The sequence below is a fragment of the Perca flavescens genome, chromosome 3 (genome assembly GCF_004354835.1).
Source record: "Perca flavescens isolate YP-PL-M2 chromosome 3, PFLA_1.0, whole genome shotgun sequence".
In the NCBI taxonomy this organism is placed as follows: Eukaryota; Metazoa; Chordata; class Actinopteri; order Perciformes; family Percidae; genus Perca; species Perca flavescens.
The window spans coordinates 5,580,391-5,601,083 of NC_041333.1; the positions used below are offsets into that span (position 1 = coordinate 5,580,391).

A 20,693-nucleotide genomic window follows, 5' to 3' on the forward strand; every position below is an offset into this window, starting at 1 on the left:
CCAGTTGTTGTCTTACCCAAGGCCAGCATCCTCCAAGTTACTGACTGAAAGAGCAGTAGTGTGATTCCAGAGCACTCAAGTTACAATGAATTACCTTGGTTCATCTTCATACTGATTTTGCTCTTTGCGAGATTTACAAGCTATAGTGGAGTCAAGGCGTCAACACAAAACTCCTATATAAAAAATGTCACCTTTCAAAACCCTTCCACTTATACGAAGGGAAGACCTCGTTTCCGTCCTAGTATTGGTAGTGCTTATTGTGACAGCTTAACCAAAGCATCATACTCAACATATATATAAAAAACATCTTTCTCCTCTAAAAATGTACACAACTGGGGCAACCTCTCGCTCACCCAGTAAGAGAAACCATGTAGGCTGAGGCCCAGGTTCAAATCCGACCTGTGGCCCTTTGCTGCATGTCATCCCCCATCTATCTCCCACCTTTCCTGTCTATCCACTATCACTTTGAAATAAAGGGAAAAAAGCCCCCCAAAAAATAATCTTAAAAAAAAAACAGTACACAACTGATTCAGAATCTAACAGTCCCTAGAGACAAGGCGCAAAACTTAAGAAACGGTTGTTTCCATTTAACGAGTGAGGTCAGCGCTGTGTTTGACTCCCAGAAACAAAGCTCGGAGTGAGCCACAGAGTGCATGAACCCTCCTCTGGTGGGTTGAAAGAACTATTAAAAGGGCAGAATCCATTAGACCGGCAAACACATGCTCTAGACTGACCAAGGGAGTTGCTTGATGTGGAAATTCAAATTGTCCATGTAGTACTAATCGCACCGGTAAAGATATTCTACCAGAAAACCCAAACTCGGTGAATGGAGCAGAGCCCCGAAAGGCTGAGGTTTCGATTCTTACTGGACCACTAAGGCACTAACAAAAGATACTTCTCGTAATAATTATTAAGTAGGAAAGTATTTCTCAAGTACTTTGACAGGCTAATCAGCCCTGCTGATTCTTCATCTCCATCTTCAAATTATGAAACTACAGTAGGAAAAAAAAGCTGATGCTTTTTCTAAGAGCACCTGCAGTTTACAGCCATCTTAGACATCATTGACTTAAAGGGCATCAAAACCCCTGTAAAATTTCTGAGACTCAAAAGCCTGACAGAATAGGAATTAGAGCCCGACCGATAAAGGATTTCTAAGGCCGATATCTATAGAAATATTTGGTGATTTAAAAATCTGATATTCCGATATATCGGCTGATATATATTTAAAAAATAATAATAATCCAGTAACACGTCACAAAACAAACAGATTTCCCTAACATTAGTTATTTGTAGTTATTTATGAGTCCTCACTAAAATAATATGATAATGCAGTTTAAAAATAAACTTGTTTGTTTTATTGTCACAACAGAACAGAGGAACAACAAATTAAGATATGAAACTTAAAGGGTTAAACACGATTGTTGCCAACAGGGACGTTGTAGATCGCCCTCTGGTGGACAAACTATGCAATGTCAACACTCATAACATGGTTAAAGGGTGTTTCGTCCGTTTTTATTTTGTTTTTTAAATCGGCAATTATAAATGCCGATACCAATAGTTTGGAAAATGCCTAATATCGGCCGATGTAATCGGCCCGCCGATATATCGGTCGGGCTCTAATAGGAATGTTCAATGAGCCATGGTATCTTCCCTTCTACTCAGATTTAAATGCAACATTCTTCATTTCAAAGATGTCGATGTGACCTCTCACATCCTTAAATGATGATCTCCCAGCTGTGTCACATTTACAATATGCTATGCCATTACAGTAGATTGCAGTGTGTACCGTACCATTTCTTCTAATATCAGTGTTTAAACACATTCTGGACAAATATTTCTTACCATCATCTCTAAACACTGACATTTGTTTTTCTTACCTGAAAGGCTACTGATGACAGACAGGAGGAGAAATGGTTTCCATGGTGACCCCATACTTGTTGAAGAGGGTCCCTTCTGCCAGAATGTTAGCAGGTGTGCTTCTTCATTAAAGCTGTGCCTACAAACAGAGAGAAACATCCATTGGTGGGAGGATATATGTCTGGTTATCACGTACAGTACATCCCGAAGCACACTGTAGAGCTCTACAACTGTCAATCCAAATCACATATCTGCATTTCAGATCAATAAAGGATGGGTCATAAATGATACCCTCACTCCACTAGTTCATGTAAAATAATAAAATAGGTTAGACTTTTTCTTGTGACCTCACTGTGCAAAACATACCTTCACATGGAACAGCAGTTTTTGTTACCTTGGCAGTAAATTATGCATAAAAATAAAGAGAACCTTGCCGAGTCACCTGTGTCTGTATTTCTTGTTATTTATAGAACATACTGTATGGGGTGCAAAAGCAGTATTATTATTCAAAACATCTTTTATTTTAAATATTTAATTTAACATAGCCCATGTTGCTGTTTATGTATGTTGCTGGTTTAATGGTACTACACACACTTTAACTACCTGCAGTGCATCACAGCTCTTAAAATACGTTACATACACACACACACACACACACACACACACACACACACACACACACACACACACACACACACACATCCACACCCACACATTTTCTCATGTTCAGAGTATCAAACTGGCACATGTATGCTGCAAACACAGTGTGAATATTTTGTTGCAGTCTAAAGAATGTGTTGCTGCTGTGAATAATAATAAATACATGAATTCAATAATCATCTACATAAGCATTTCAACACAAGGTGTCCCAAAAATAATGAACAAGGTGGAGCACATGCATAGCGGAATGGCCTTGAGTTTGAGTTATTTTCTGTTTCAAGACCCTTCTATGCCATACATACAGTCCATTCCTCTTCAAAAGTTTCTAGTTAGTTTAACCTGTAGTTAGATTTGTTCCACCAGATAATTTAAGTTGTTTTTGTTGCTTTGTTAACCCGCATTTTAATAAACCTTGCACATTGCATACTAGTTAAACCAGGCCTTTTACTGGGAGGGAATGACACACATACTGTAAGTAGGGCTTCAACTAACGATTATTTTAAAGGTCCCACGGCATAGAAATGTCACTTTATGACGTTTTTTAACATTAATATGAGTTCCCCCAGCCTGCCTATGGTCCCCCAGTGGCTAGAAATGGCGATAGGTGTAAACCGAGCCCTGGGTATCCTGCTCTACCTTTGAGAAAATGAAAGCTCAGATGGGCCAATCTGGAATCTTGTTCCTTAGGAGGTCATAAGGAGCAAGGTTACCTCCCCTTTCTCTGCTTTGCTCGCCCAGAGAATTTGGCCTGCCCATTAGAGAGAGAGACATCATGGCTTTCAAACAAGCAAAGTGGCAGTTGGTCAAGGCCACACCCCCAACATCCACCTTGCCCCCCCCCCTCTCCTCCTCAATAGCTACATTCACAGAAATGGCACATCCTAAGTAAAGCTCATTGTGGGACTGGCTCTAGTGGCTGTAATTCTGCACCAAAGCTGAATTTCGGGAAAGAGACTTCTGATACAGTATTAGGGGCCAATAAGGCCTATATGAAAGAGACTTCAGATACAGTATTAGGGGGCCACTAAGACCTATATAAAAGCATCCAAAGAGCACTATGTCATGGGACCTTTAATTTACAATAAATCTGTAGATTATTTTCTCAATTAATCGATTAGGTGATTAGTCTATAAAATGTCAGAAAATGGTGAAAAATGTGTAAAAGCGAAGAAACTAAGAAATATTCCCATTTAAGAATCGGGAATCAGAGAATGTTTTACCTTTTTTTAATAAAAGAAATGACTCAAACCGATTCATCAATTATGCCGATTCATTTAATAGTTGACAACTTATTGATTCATATTTGCAGCTCTATACATAAGGTAACTGTTTGTTTCTGTCTTGGGGTTTCTGTGGTTGAGCACCAACAAGAAATGTTTCAACAATACTGAAAGAAATGTAAATATACTGTAAATGCATCACTCGATTTATTCCAAAACTACATGATTTATACTGCTATAATATTCAATAGCACCTTTGTAATTACAAAGGTGCTATTGAATAATACGGTGGTCAGGCTTTGATGCTGAATTCAGCATCAAAGCCTGACCACCGTAACTTATATTCAGGCAAAAATGACGTGTAAAATACTGCTCTCTGGACTTGTGGATTTATATTTGCAAACAATGCTAATGTTGCTGATGTATAAAGAGAGTAAGATGTGCTGAGCTTGTTATTCTTTTTCTGTGCCATTCATTTCCACTCAAAGAGCAGTAGCTCTCCATGCATCTGATATTTTCTGTCTCTTTGTCAACATGTTCGGATGTATGCTCCCTCTCTCTTTCCTTATCTCGCTAACAGGCTCTCTCATCTTCATTGGAGTTGCCTGTCATTCAGATCATTAATGCGGTGGCACAGACAGCTCTGAGGGCTGAGGGAAGCATGTCCAGATCCACCAGGAGTCGGCTCACATTCATCATTTATGCCTCCTCGTCTTTGCCTTACCTCATTCGCTCCCTATCCTCCCAGAATGCACCAGCAGTGCTACTACAATTAGTTACTTAGCAATTAGGACTGTTATTTAGAAACAGAACGAAAGAAAAACAGAATTAAACAGAGAGAGAGAGAGAGATAGAGAGAGAAAAAGAGAAACCCAATTATCCATTTCCATCATTGTAATATAAGCTGTTTTTGCTGTCTTTTGCACGTTGTTCGCTATATGTACTCTGCTACTCTTATCTGCAAGTTATAATCCTTTTCTCTACAGCTGGAAAACAGCTAACAAACGTCAGTGTTTTCACCCTCTTTTTTCACCAATGCAAAGAATTAAATAGCTGAAGGTCTGCTGTCTAGACAGCTGTCTGCCCAGGCTGGTAAAAACTCTTCTCCTTTTTGGAAAATGTTTGCATCCTCCTTCACCGCACTGTGACCTTCCACATCAAAATAAAACAGACAGTAGCAGTGTGATAGAACACGAGCCAAAGCCTATCGCATGCATTAAAACACTCACACAAGGCACCTCAGGAAAGGTGTCCCTTCTTTTCAGCACTTTTTGACTACGGCTGCATAGGTCAGTTTGTCGTCAAACAAACCCCTGGGTACACGTTGGACTGAACAACTTCCACATCAGCTCTGCGTTGCAAACTGGCATCAAAAGCACATCTCTTCCTACAGAAATCCACCAGCAGCTCCTTTGTTTTTATCATCTCTGGCCTGCAGTGTTTTTTTTGCAGAACATTAGACAAAGTTCTTCCAATAACATACCACACCCACATAAAACTGCAAATTATGCATGTTTGGCTTGGTTCATTTTAGAAAGTAAGCCAATAGTATATATATTCAACCTCGGGTCCTACCAAAACCACACAGTCATTGTCTTTTTCAAGTCAGACTGTATTCCAAAAATATTGCAGGACACAATTCCAAAAGGCTAAACTTCAAGTGATGAAAATTAATGTTGTTTACATATGACATATGTCATTTTGGAAAAGCTGACATAACAAAATGGATTGGGTGGCAGGTGCACTTTTGACAGGTTTGAAATTATATTTCAAAAAAGTTTATATTGCATTATAATATATATTTTAGGACTAAAATTATTGACACATGTATGTGTTCATCATTTTAATGTTTCAGCTAGTGAATGTGGAGCTGACTGTAATGTATTTAATATATTACTTTACGGGGTCGATATTTGGCAATTTGCAGATTATCTGCATCAGTGTTTTATTTGACAGATAACCAATAAAGTTAATTCATTAAAAGGTGCGCTACTTTGGCTCAACTACAGCTCTGTTAACAGTCTGCAACGCCTGCAAACAAATTGTTAGCACGTTAAAACTTCAGGAAGCTATTTTGGGGGGTTTAATTTATTTATTTTTGACGGTGCATTATGTTTAAAATTTCAGTTTTATTAAATAATTGCCTAAAGCATTTAAACAAACTTTTGTGTTAGAGTTTGTAACATTCCAAATAATTAATTAATTTTGACTAAAAGATTTTCATTTTTACTGCACAGTAAATGCATATTGGTTCCAAATATCAATTCCATTAACTACTAATAATCAGTATCGGTACTGGCCTTGAAAAACATAGTTTGATGTTTCGTCTTACAAAAAGCGGCGCACCAAGCTTAAATGTTTCACGGCTGACACTAGAGCTGCAAAGATTTATCAGGTAGTGGTCAACAATTAAATTAATCGGGAACTATTTTGATAATCCACCAATTGTTTAAATCTGTTTTTAATAATAAATGATTCCAACTTGTTAAATGTGAATATGTTCTAGGTTCTTCTCTCCTCTGTGACAGTCAACTGAATATCTTTGAGTTGGGGACAAAACAAGACATTTTAGGACGTCATCTTCGGCTTTGGGAAACACTGATCGACTTTTTCAAAGTTTTTTGACATTTTATAGACCAAACAACTAATCCATTCATCTAGAAAAAAAATTGACAGATTAATCAACAATTAAAATAATTGTTAGTTGCAGCTCTAGCTCACACACAAGCAAGGTGCATTTGAGTGGCTTATTCACAGTTTAGGAAGAAGGAGAGTAGGAAGGAATGACCGTCAGATTAGCATTGATATGAACATATACTCATTGTTAAAAAGTGGTAAGAAATAATCTAATATTCAACCCTTGTGTTGTTCGGGTCTGTGGGAACCGTTTTCAATGTTTGCTAAAAGAAAAAGTATGCTATTTATTATTTCTTCTAACTCAAACTCATTGGCCTTGGCTCATTTTCTGTGAAGAAAAAAAAAAAAAAACTTATTTTCAATGACTGCACACGGTACACCCCTACAAATAACTATTACATATGAGGTGTTGGGGTCTACTGGACCCGAGTGTATTTAATTGTAGGCTATGTTGTCTTTCTGCACCTGCTATTCCCACACAATGTTAAAAAGCACTTTCACCTGTTCTGATTAAGTTCTAAGAAATAAGCACCAATGATGATCAAAAATCTTGTTTCTATTTTTTTTACCTTTTTTATAATTGAATTTCCTTATTTTCTCGTAAAAAATGAAAATGATCATATGATCATAAATGAGATCTCACAGGGTTAAATGGCAAATATGAACCATAAATGATGTATATATCATTGGTAATTGAGCTAAAGTAAACATCTATTAAGTATTTTTACATAAATTGTTATGGCTGTATTGAATTAAAAGCCTAATAATGTGGTGGGTCCACCAGACCCAGAAAAAATGACCACCAAGTTGCAAAGGTGTCAAAACACATCGTATTGCAAATGCACATTAGATGTAAAGTATAAGTCATGATTACAGTAAATGTGGAAACAAAATGTTGAGCGAAGATGCATTATCTTGAAAATACTACTTCTTTAATTACCTGTGAGTTACAGTAACTGAGGTTTGGGAAGTGAATCTCGCTTGTCTACTGTCAAGTTTTTATCGGAGAGCATGTGTCCCTTGTGTATATCAAATAAAGTTGGTCTGCACTCAGACAATGTAAAGTTCACCCTCCTTGACTGCTCAGTGTCTCACAGAACTCTGCCAGACATGTCCTTTGTGGTCTCAGCTTTCACTTTCCAGTCAACCATATACTTTATACAGGAGAAATAAATGGTAGAATCTTTTTGTGATTCACAAGAGACTAATTTATGCAAGGCGTATAGGCATAGAGCCATAATGACATGAAAAAGTAGGCTCAATTAGGTAGCCTACGAGACATGCCATGAATGACAAGCAAAGCATAAACATGGCCTAACTGTAAGAGACATTTCGGTTAATGTTTTTTTGGTTGTGTTTGTTTTGAACCGCCTGCCAGTTGGGGCAGTCGTTTTTTCCAATTGTCTTTGTATTGAAACCCCTGCACATTTCGTCATCGATTGCTAAAACTAAAACAAAGAGGCTATCAATCAGCAACCGTGGTGGCATTTCTTTTTATAGCTAAATGGGTCACTACAATAACAAATACACAATCCACCACTTCTACAGACAATTATTCTAATTTGAATATCCTTCAAAACAGCGCACCCCATAGTACCCTGGAACTGTTCCAGGTATGTGCTATATTATGCACATTAGGGCGCTGTAGAGCTGGATTCTGCCACAGTTCTGTCCATCGATCACAGCCCAGCCAGATGGACATTAATGAGGGGGGTCGCAGGGTGCACTGACGGTTCTGAATGCAATGCCTCTACTTTAATCTCATGCCTGTGTTTGCGCAGGGCTTGTTACACATGAAACAAAAGCAGACTTGGTTTCCCAGGGTGAGGTTAGACACAAGTCACAAACATCGCCTGATAACCACAGTATCTCTATTCTCATCGGCCGCTTGTAGCAATATTATTGTGTAATTTCAAGACAATACAAGAAAGCGACATAGTAGTGTGCTTCTGACAGCCTTGTTAAAATTGTATGAATGATCTGATCACTGCATTGTGAGCCTGTATTTCTGTACTGTTATTGTATATGTTCCATGTTTGTCAGCACTGACATTTCGGGTATTATTGGGGAAATTCACCAACTTGTTATGGATTATTTAACAACTAGGCTGTCTCTCTATTGAAAGATGTCATGGATCTAACCTTTTTATTTTTCTACCAAAGGTATAAGAGCAACAAAGGTTGAGTGATAAAGGCAAGCGGAGGCCAGGATGACAATTGTATTACCAAGATACCCAGATCTAATAATAATAATAATAATGTAATTATCGTTTGCACACGTATCGTATATCTCACCTTTAAACATTTTAATTAGCATACATTTTGTGCATCAAGGAAGGTGAGTCGATCTTAGAATGAGACCAGGAATGTAATCCGTGCCATTGTAGTAGAGTACACGGACATCGAGTCTCAAATACCACTTGAGCATTAAAAACTTAAATAAATATCCTTTTTAAAGTACATTTAGAACAGATGAAAAATGTACGATGACAATCAGTTGAGTATTTATATGAAATACATATAAAGTAAATGATAAAAAAGGGATAACATTTTAGCTTTTGGTTTTTCTTACAAATACTAGATGCAAGCGCTTACACCAACCATGTAATTTGTGCTAATGACAATAATAAGTGGTAGAGGCAGTAGTGATTACAGTAGTGGTAATGATAGTAATAGCACAGTTTTAATAGCATCTGTAATGGAACCAATAGCAGCAGAACAAGAACCTAGCAGTACCAGAAGCAAACATCTTTCTCCTCAGTAACCATTTGAATATAATCATCCTGAAAAATATGTGTAAGAGGCAGTGAGTGAATGCCACTTCACTGCTCTCTGTGATACTTATCTCTGCTGTGCTTGCTCATTGATTGTGGATATTGTGACACGAACACTTGAAGACAGAGTGTGTACATTACAGATATTTTGTACAAATCCCCATTAGCAATTGCTCTACTAATATGAATATCAGACTTAGTTTTTTGTGTAGAACTAATGCATTGTAATATTGTAAATATTTGAAATTGCATAGCTAATTAGTTCTACAATTTTGTACATGGAGATACATTTGCCTATATTGCAGGTGGACACAGACCTGGAACAAAGCAGACACAGAAGCACCACATGCCAGTGTAGCAGAGTTCATTTGAAGAGCCCCCTCCCCCCCGCAAGCATACCTTGACCTACTTCAAAGCTTGGTTGACACTTGGTCCTGGACAATACAGGGTCTCTCCATCCCCTCATATACACTTTCAACTGTAAATGTTAAGGAAATTGTGCATGTCATCATGCATAAAACTAGAGCTGGTGAGGATTTACCCTTTAAGTTACTATGCCAACTCCAGGCCTGAGTAGATCTGTGTAACTCTCCCTCCATGGCTCTACAGTAGTGTGAACAAAAGCAGCAACATGTTAGTGTAAAGCACACAAAGTTAAGGCTTTTGTCTGTATCAAAGATAAAAGCCTGATAGGGAGCTTGATGTGAATAATATATACAACCATTTCAAAATGGTGATTACTAGGGAGGTTGAAATTAATCATTGCATCAATGCATCGCGATGCCGACCTGGACGATTCTGCACCGATGCAGTGACAGACCATAATCGATTATTGCCTTACGATGTCACTTGTGGATTTTCCGGTCGCTGCTTTTTTTTAAATTTATGCCTGTCTGATGTCTTCTGTGTTCAGACTCCGCTACATTCAGGAAGTGTCTTTTTTAAGAGCAGATACAATAAAAAAGGGGAGTTCATATATATCTGACTGCTTGGATTTGTTGATGAAAACCATGTATAGCAATATATAATATTGAGGAGGTGACGCATCGTGGTATTGAATCGTGGGACCAGTGAAGATTCACAGACCTAGTGATTAATCACAATTATAAGTTATTGTGGCAGGTTAGTTTCTGTGTAATTAGAAGTAATTCATAAAATATTAGGATTTTTTTGCGTGGTTGTGAGGGGGTTTATTGTTATCATATTGTAAACGCCTTGGAACTAGTTTGATATTGAATAAACATTAAACAACAAGGACAGTATTTTAAGAAAAGCATATGTCTAAATGGGTTTCAGCAACAGTCAAGCTGCACAACTAAACAATCTGTTTTACACGTTGTCCTATCTACTCAAGTGTTTCTCAGAAAAAAATAAAATAGTTTAATAATAGTTTAAAGACAACAAATTGCTGGAGCCATTTTTGTATTCCAGCCTATACAAGCGACTAGGATGAGTCTCGTTACACACACTGGAGGTTTTAATCCGAGTGCAAGGGGATGAAGTTAAAACATGATAATGCGGGGGGGATTACTCTCGCAGTTTCACTCCTTTTGACCAAAACAAGCTCTTTGTTAAATGAGCATAATTTCTAGATTAGCCTTTAGCTAAGTCGTGTTAAAGCCATAGCAAACTCTTAAAAACAACTAATAGGATGAGTAGTAGTAGATGAGTAACTTAAATTGAGCTCTTCCCTCCCTCAGCAAATACCAATGGAGCTACACAGTAGCAAGAAGTTAGCAGATTAAGAAGGGGTTCAAATAGAATGAAAGCTAGTACGCAACTTTATCCTTTAAGGCAGGTTGTGTATCATTTGACTCACTATCAACCCCCTCAGTTGGTTGAGTTCCCATTCCTTCACTTGTCTACTTAGAAATGGCACGTAGCCCGGGGATGAGGTAAACAGCATATATAAAGCCATCAAAGGCACTGTGGAAGCAGCTGGTGAACACAGCCAAATCTATGAGCAATGTCAGTGTTCATATTGTTTTAGAACGGGTCCTGTCTGCTGCACATTTCCAAATTCTGGTGCTCTATTGTCTTTTCCCCATTGTTCCAGAAGCTGTGGCCAGTAGACTTCTTGACTGGGCCCATATTAGAAACACCAGGAAATTAAATGCAAATAAAATCATTGAAAAGCCAATTTCAAGCAAACAGTGGGAAATGAAATTAATTTGCTGCATTATTTATTTGTTGAAAAAAGCTTACATAGATTAACAAGATTTTTTTTATTTTTCCATCATCTCAACCTTCTGGCAATGTCTGACTGGGGTCAAGCTTATCAATAAAATATCCCACTATCTCCACATAAACTACATTCATTATATTTTTTAAATCACACCCAAAGCGTTCCAACTTCACTGCTCACAACTATTAAAACATGCCTACACTACTCAAAACTGCATTCGGACCAGAAAGACCTGTATTAATTAATGCAAACCTCTACCATAGAGAATGCACTACATTATGAAAGGAAAATCTGAAGAGAATTCTCTGCAACTGCCTTGTACAGTACACTAAGCAGCGTAACGGGAGTGACTCATTAAACATTTAATGTCATGTTTACGTACAGTACATGTTTCTATTCTTAGAACTAGTTCTTTGTGTGTGTGAATAAGGAATGAAAGAAATGGTTTTCCTTCAATGAAGAGAGAAAACGTCGAAACCAGATTGTAGTAAAGTTGCTCAGCAATGTAAAGTAAAAAGGTTTAGTAAAAGTGTAGTAAAAAATTAGTTAGTATGTTCTCTGCCAATGTTTTCTTTTTTCAATAAGTAATCAAGTGCCATTCCTTAAGAGCTCGAAGAATGTGGACTAATAACAATAAATAAAATAAATGAATTACAAACATTCATCTTTGAAAAGCATTCAACTTTTTTTGTTTTAAAAACATTTTAGACAAAATAAAAAAATTATAAATGTGGATGTGGCCAAAGTGGTTAGTGGTTTATTTTCCACTGAGAAAACTCAAGGCAGAAGGAAGAGCTGTAAAAGTTCAGGGTTTTGCCAAATAATTTATTATAATTACCGCAAAGTTCAAAATCCTGAAAACTTGAAATCATCAAAGCAAGGTGTCAACAAGTGTAAAGTGAAGAAAATACACTTCACTTAATTTCCTGCTACCTCTGATATGACTCGGATATGCATAATGGCATGCCTGTGGATATCTGCACCTAGGCCTACACCACACATACCAGAAAATCTCTATTTTGCCTGAGGAAATCCAGAGCAAATCTAGAGGAAACAGCATGCACTTGTTTGTGCAACAGAAAACTAGGCTGAAACAGTTCTATAGGTTTATTTCATTACCACGTAAACATATACGGGTCGGGGATATGCTGTGTTGGCATAGGACATTCACCAATTAAAAGAGACGGTTAAAGATAGACGATTAAATGTGTGCCCCAAATTGACTTTTTATTAAGGGACTATAACAGACTATTACTTTTACTATTGTTACTGATTATTAAGTGGCACAAGCTACATTTCATTTACTGACCACTGAAAGGGGACACGCACTTTTCAAACATGTTTTTTTTACTACTGCAGTCCACAGCTTAATAAACTGAATATGAATAGTCTGTCCTTGAAAAGCAGAGTCAGAATGTAGTAATGTCATTTACAGGCAAATCCTGGAGCTGCTTCATGGACAGTGAATAATGACACAACTCCTGGGACAGGACGACAGCACCCATGGTGATTTTACTGGGACACGGGGACATTTTCTGAATCACAGCTGAAAGCCCTACATTCAAATGAAACTCATTTGGATGCAATATTTAAGACGAAAATCCTCTGAGCCCACAGCATCATTCATTAATTCAGTTTCACTGGATCAGCTCCAAAAAGGTCACCTGATGACATCATGATTCAAGTCTTGATGCTCAGCTTTACAGCTTAGGGAGGCACTGTGCTGAATTTGCTGTTCAAAATATTCTGAAAAGCATAATCTTTGTTCAGTTTCGGGTGAAATTTCTCTTCAAGAATAGTCTTTATTGTCATTGTACATGTTCACTGAAATTGGAACATTTACAAGTATTCTTGTTAAGTGGTATCAAGTAGCCAATCATTTACACCCTATTCAGTCTCAGTTACAGGCTGACATTGATGAGAAAGATAACACCGTCCTGCATCTGGACTAACAAGAGCAACGTGAATGTTCCTGATGAGTGTTTTATTGATGAGGTTTACAGGCATACAATCTATGAATGGAACAATAGTGCCTATCAGCATTCCCAAGAGAAATGACATCTTTCCATTTAAAGCCTTTTTTGTTATTCATAACAACTCTCCAATGAGTGTGAAGACAGGCCTTATAACAGACTCTTTTAACAATCCAACTCCAGGGATGATTATTAAAAAAGGGTCATTGATGGTTATCCAAATGGGTAATGAAAATCTAATTGAGGTAAACACTTTGTTAATTAGTTGGTCTTTAGGAAATTTGCAATGTTATAACCATCAGGGCTATGTCCTTAAGCCTCAGTGAGATGCTTTCAATTGGTGTATTTATTCAGGCTGTTCTCATGAACCATTCGTACATAGCTACGAAAAGTAATACAGAGTAATTGGTATGTTTTCCACGAATTTATTACTGTATGCAGCACATTGACTGATTGCCGCTGTATTAAACCACAAAGATCCATGCAGGGAGGAGGTCGGGGTGGGTCCTGAAACACAGGGTTTCCAAGCGGTGGAGCGGAGTTTGTGTCCCGGAAGAAGTTATCATTTTGTATGAAATCACACAAATGGTTGTGCAACAGTTATCGTACAATATCACACAAACCTGTTCATGAGAATGCTTTTTGATTCATTGCTGTTTTTGATGCTTTATCATCCATTCAGCTGGAAAGGATGTCTAGACGTTTGGTTCAAATCAGGCCCCAAAACCTTGTATATAGTGTAAACTGGACGATTGCTGCCACTGTTTGTAACAAAGACAATTAAGTCTATTTTTGGTAGCCCTGCAATAAATCATCATGAAAACTACAAATCTTCAGCCTGAACATTGTTTCTCATACACCCTCAGACTATTTAGTGTGTATTAGTACAGATCCACCGCCATCTCCCACACAGAGACAACTTTGTTCTGCCCACGCTTCACTGGTACACATAAACACAGAATGGCCAGGGTAGATAACAAATAAAATGTGATTGTCACACAACACAGGAGGAATTCCTGGAGATGAGTGTATATTTTCAAACTCTGGTTTCATACGTGACATTCAGCTGACTGCTACACTTGAGTCAAACGGTGTGTGAATGTTCAGAAACTATTCATTATTTGAACAGTTTATCCGTCTCTATCTCGTTCGTCAATAGCGACATCCCAGAAACTACTGACCCAATATTGACAAAACTTGCTTGAGTGATGTGTCGTATGCTTAAGAACCAGCATTTCACAAAATTACAATGATTTGCCTAAACTGACCTGCAGCAAATAAGGGAAATCATATCTCCCGTCGCGTTTGACATACCACCATGGAATTTTGTAGAGATGCGAATCATCATGAGAAAATGTTCCCGTACTGACACAACCAATTGTGTTTTTCCAGATTTAAGAAACAAAGTGGATGTTGCCATTATTGCTGGTTGACAGCATATTTGTCAGTCTCTTGTTTTATGTTAGAGGGACATCACAGATTCAAGTCATGATAATTTAGACTCGCCATTTGGCACCAAATTGTTCATGTTCATAAAAAGTGCTATGCCATTGTGGCACTCGAACTGAGGTCGAAGAGAATTCATGACATTACAGAAATATAACTTCATATCAGAAAATTAAGCTCCCTTGATCACTGATGACACCTTTGATAGATTCTTTGAATAAGGCTATGATTAATATGCTGTGATAAAGCAGCTCAGACAAAGCCATTTTGTACAGTGCCTTATCCTGACTTCAGCGGGGCTCCCAACACAATTATCTCTTCTGTACGTTTTGTTCATCCTTTCTACTACCTAGTATAGCTGTATCAAGTCTCTTGCTACCACTTTTCACCCCTCAATGGTTTTAATTGTCCCGATGACCTCAATCAAAAGACAATTACTAAAGAGAAGAGCAGCACAGGCAGTTATTGTGTTCAACACGCGATAGAGCACACCTGAATGGAGCTAGCACCATTCACAGTGGTAAAATTACATGATCAGCCAGTGATGGCTTTCGTGACAAAAGGAGGGAGCATGAAGTATGTGCCTGAAATGCTTATGTTTCCTTAGAGAAGACTGAATATGAGAACTTGACACAGCTGACACTTCAAAGCCCGATGAGCAAGGTGCTACTGTTTGAAGTGGCACACATACAAGAAGTTATGTGGAGGAATTCAGGGCAAGCCGAAATGAGTTGGAAAATAGGTTAAGAGGGACTGCAAGCATACACTCCTCTCTTATTAAGTAACTGAAACTCATTTTTTTTAAATTCCCTTAACATTACCTTGCAGTCCGCCAATTATTGATTGTGCCAAATGTCAGTAGTAAAATGAGGCATATTCCATTAACCTAAATCATCATGACATGACTAGTCTGAGGTTGTTAAAATCCATCACTGTTTGTTACAAGAATCAATGCAGGGATGCACACTGAGACTGCATGGCGAAATGACAGTCATTTCCCGGACTGAGGGAGGAGTAAGTCACAAAGGTGTTCATCATCTCTGCAGCTGTCGGGGATTACAGGAAGGAAAAACTGTTATTTTGTGTATTTATGAAGAGATGGCCAAATGCATATCTCAACGAAATAAAAAAAACATAAAATAGCTGTTGGAAATGCTGGGTAATATATTTAAGTGAGCAAAGTTGAACTGAAATGAATAGTTTATATGATATGATATAATATTATGTATCGCAAAAACTCCATTCCTACTCAGTTAGACACATTTTAAAATGTCACTTTTAAATGTCACCTGTCTTGTCATCTCTGCCATCTAGTCTCTCATTTGAGACCACTCAAACTATTTGTAACTGGCCAAACAAATAAAATCCGAATAAATCCTTTTTTTTTTAAAAGTGATTTATTCTTACTGATGTACCCTATTACCGTTTTTCCACTCACCTCTCTCTTCCAAACAATGTACTGTATTATTTTCTTCAAACAACCAGGATGTCAAGTCATTCTAACTTTGGATTCACTGCAGAGGCCACTTAGGGAATTGCACAGACGTGAGCTAGAGATGGTTGCCAGGGGAGCACACACCATCATGAAGCCTGTTAAAGGTTGAAAAGTGGCATTAAACAAAATGATGTATCTAGCCATTTCACCATGGCTCATAAATCCAGGGGTTGTCTTCAAAATATAAGGAAACGTAAGCTGGTGAAATTTTTGTATGTATAGTAAACGTAGATATACTGTACATGCTTATGTTTATGAACATATGAGGCTATAGGGCCAAAACCATTAAGCCAGAAAATGCATGATCCCAAACCTATTGGGTTACTCACAGTACACCACAGGTTTGTGTGCATAAGCAGTGAAAGTCTTTCCTAATAATAAAGCATGTGAGGTCAAAACTAATAATAATAGTAACATTTGTAATAATCCTATGATTTAAAACAATTAAGCAACAAAACACACTGTCTAGAGAAATTGATAACAATAAGTAATACCACACCATGCCAATGTACAAGTATAAAGCTCATTTTCAAAACTATAAAGCTTGGACAGTTTTGATGTCAACACAGTCAGTTTAACAATTTTTTTGTCGCTTTACATCTTTCCAGCACATTTGACATTATAGGCTACTGCTCTGGATAAGAAATGTGATATTTAAGCAAGTAAGTGGATCTAGTCTTTATTTCTACTGAAAGTGCATTTACAAAATAAATTCTGAAACCAATCAATATGCCTTAGATGAAAGGTTTCTTTGAAACCGACTGTGGCTGAGTAATGCTGGTACACCCGACCCACTCCATTGTGTTTTACAAGGGCAACATTGTGCCTTTTCCAAAATGATCTCCATTTTAAAAGCAAGCATTAGATAACAGCATTGCTCTGTTATTGTAGAGATCTGTAATTAAAAGAAATTGATTTTTTTTGCTGCGATAGTTTAAAATCAGAACAACTGGTCAGCACTCACTTTGTGCATGATTGTACATGGACACAAACAAGTTCACTAAAGAGTTCTGCCAAAGCATTTAGTTGTAGAACTGACTAACCAAGTGTTGTTTCTTTCACTAGGAAACCATCTGTAGTCAAGGCTAAACAGTATTGACGCCATCTTGCAGAGAGCACACCAGACATCAGTCCTGATTTTCATCTTACACAATTAAAGTTAATTAGCTACACTTGATAAAAAAAGTTGCAAGTATGGATCTGTATTTCAATAAAAGCAGACACTGCATGACTAACTGAAATTGGTAGTGCTGTTTCTTTACCCTCTTATAATATTCCAATATACATTTTCACATTCTAAGGTCTGTTTCTTTTTACTATTTGAATATATATTTGAATTTAGAATATTCGTTGACACCGCCGCTGCCTCTGGAGATTAGCGAGAGACGATTGTGATTGGTTTAAAGAAATGCAAACAACCCAGTGTTTTTTTCTCCTATCCCATAATGCATCTGTGGTGTATAGCCAGACTTTAGCCAAAGCTTCAAGGAGGGTTGGAAGGCTTTCTTGATTTTAACAGTTGTGAAAAAACTTTCTTTTTTTTAATATACAGTTCATCTCAGCCTTTCATTCATTTCTTTAAAGAAAAACTAAATGAAAGTTATTTTTAAAGTTTGGATTATTATGAAAACAAGCTTTATACCCAGAGCCTTCCCTCTCTGCCAAAAAACAACAACAACCAAAGAGCAATGGCCAAAAATAGAACCATGGCAAGGCGTCAGGTAGAAGAAAACACTGAATTTGTCAATAAAGAAGCCTATAGTATTATATATATAAAAATAAAAATACAAAATACATAACATATAATTCAGATAATTGTATTAAAAATAAGAGGAAACCGCATCTCGGATGCAATATTCCCAGGACATAATCTGCTCAAAATTCATCCAAATCGCTTGTTTTACACAAACTTCCAGCGGTTATTGCATTATTTGCCCTATTTGGGTTAATTGTACAGTTTATCAGTTGTTCTATACAACTATTGTTATGCATTGAATATTTATATTTATATACAATATTCTATGAAATATCCATACAATATGTACAGTACTTTAGTCAGGGGTTGTCAGTTTATTCAATGAAAGAAAAAGGGGTCAAGTAAAAAGGTTGGGAAAAACTGCGCTAGAGAGAACAACAGAGAGAAGTGAGAGAGACGACAGCATGGAGCATGAAGCAACTGACCTGCTGCCCTCTGCCTACACACTGTGTCTGAGACCATTTTCCATGGTCGGTCTATGATTACTAAAATCAAGTACCGTTCCAGGCTCACCAATGAGCACCTGCACATGTGCATTAGAATGGCACTACCTCCATTCAAACCCAGTTACAAACTACTGGCAGGGCAGTCACAGGCCCATGCAATGCAATTTAGACATTATGAGGTTCTGACATTTGCTGGGAGGAAATTTTAGTAACTGGACCATTTTTTGAATTTTAATTGAATACCCCCTGCTATAGCAACACTAGAAGTCCAGTAAAAGTGGCACATGAGGAAAAGCCATGTCATTAACTAAATAACTGCAGCTGAAGACCTGTCTTGTTCTATTTAGCTTTTTTTTTTTTCAATGTTTGAATGAATTTAATTGATTTTAATTGCTCCTGAATGTTTTATGTTGAGCCCTTTAAATTGCCTTTTTGCTCAGTGTGCTATATAGAAAAACCTGCCTTGACTTGCCTAGACCTGGACAGAAACATCTGCCCTCTCTGCCCTTTTTCTGACCGATAGCTGACCCTCGTTAACCGATCATTAACCGTTAACGGACAAGCAGCCAACTGAGTCCCAGCTCACCGGTCTGGGAGAGTTAGCAGCTTTCCCAGTCCCCAAGTCTCCACCGCATCAATTAGTTCAGCTTCGAGGTTGTCAGCTGTGTGTCTGCCTGACACACTTCGTGTTAGTAGGACAGCTGATTTCACCTGCCAGTCCTCATCGATATAGTGGCATGGAATTGTCAATAGCTCTCTGTTGTGAGCGTTGTCTAGCAGTCGGTCATGAGAACCACAAACTTTGCAGAAAGAAAGAGCTTAAAGGGGTGCTTCAGAATTTTGGACATAGGACCTCATTTCCAAGTTAGCCTTTATCAGTGGAGAACGTTTTCAACACTTTTCATCCAGTCATCAACAGTATCTGCTAGCCTGCCACTTAAAACCCTTTACTTACCCACTCCACAGTACACCCGAGGCAAATAAATTATAACGCCAGACTATTGATGTAAATGTCTGTGTTGATAGAATAATGTTAAATAAAACTACCCTGCAATCGCATTGCAATAGTTATACTTGGTTCCCTGTAGTTGGTAGCATAGGCTACAGCAGCGGCGGAGTGATATTACCTAGGCTACCGAGGAAGCCGGTTAATAAAGGATAAATAACACCGTGGCTAACTTGGAAATGAGGTCCTATGTCCAAAATTCTGAACCACCCCTTTAAAACACAACTTGCTAGCCGCGCTAGGAAGAGTTAGGCGCTCTCCAAGGTTTGTGTGTGTTTCAGAGTAAGAGACAGAGAAGGCGGAGGATTGCATGCAATGTTTCTGTAGACATACGTTATAATAAGCTTTCTCTGAGCACTGCTGTCACATTTTGACCTGCCCGCCTAGGCATGAGTCGATATGATAACCTTCAGCAAAAATATCACGGTTCCACGGTATTGCAATTACAGCTTTGAAATTTATTATTTTTTTAAATGTCTAGGTAAAAAACATTTTTATTCCATTGAACATATTTTATTTTTAAACACACTGTACACTGGCAGGGAAAAAGATTTCTAAACTGCACTTTCTGTCCACAAAAAACAGCTCATACCTTAGGAACGGTATGTGGTTTTGAAACCTTGACTTTTTCAAACCCCGGTATAACTTGAAAACGGTAACTGGCCCATGCCTACGCCTGCCTAAACCTGTGATATTTTCTAGTAAGCTGACCCAAATTGTGTTCAAGAGAGAGATTGTACAGCCTATTTTTCTTTTCCCATGCAACAAACCTTTTTTAATTACTTTTTTTTTTATATTTGTAAAGGTATATGTAGTGAGTATAGCTTTACTGTTTGAGAGCATGAGAGAGGCATAGAGAGACAGAGTGTGTGTGTGTGTGTGTGTGTGTGTGTGTGTGTGTGTGTGTGTGTGTGTGAGAGAGAGAGAGAGAAACAGAGAGACAGTGTGTGTGTGTGTGTGTGTGTGTGTGTGTGTGTGTGTGTGTGTGTGTGTGTGTGTGTGTGTGTGTGTGAGAGAGCGAGAGAGAGAGAGAGAGAGAGAGAGAGAGAGCGGTTGTTGAACGAGCTAGAGAGTGAATGAAGAGATAGGGTGCCATGTTAAGCAGTAGTCAGGGGAATATACACTATTTTCTGATTGTTTCGCAGCAGTTTTTTTTTCTAAAGCACAAATAATCACACCCACACCTCCATGGGAAAGTGCCACATTGTCAGATTATGAGTTAATGCAGAGCTTCATCCT

General features: G+C 37.9%; 1 protein-coding gene across 2 annotated transcripts in view; it reads right to left on the reverse strand.

Moving 5' to 3' along the window:
• Positions 1–20,693, reverse strand: part of cntn5 (contactin 5) — a 137,870-nt gene that overhangs the window by 101,410 nt on the left and 15,767 nt on the right. For both annotated transcript variants that reach the window (XM_028574571.1, XM_028574570.1), the window contains exon 3: positions 1,878–1,996. In XM_028574571.1, coding sequence (XP_028430372.1) covers positions 1,878–1,932 — 55 coding nt within the window. In that variant the 5' untranslated portion in view covers positions 1,933–1,996. The remainder of the gene's footprint in view (positions 1–1,877; positions 1,997–20,693) is intronic.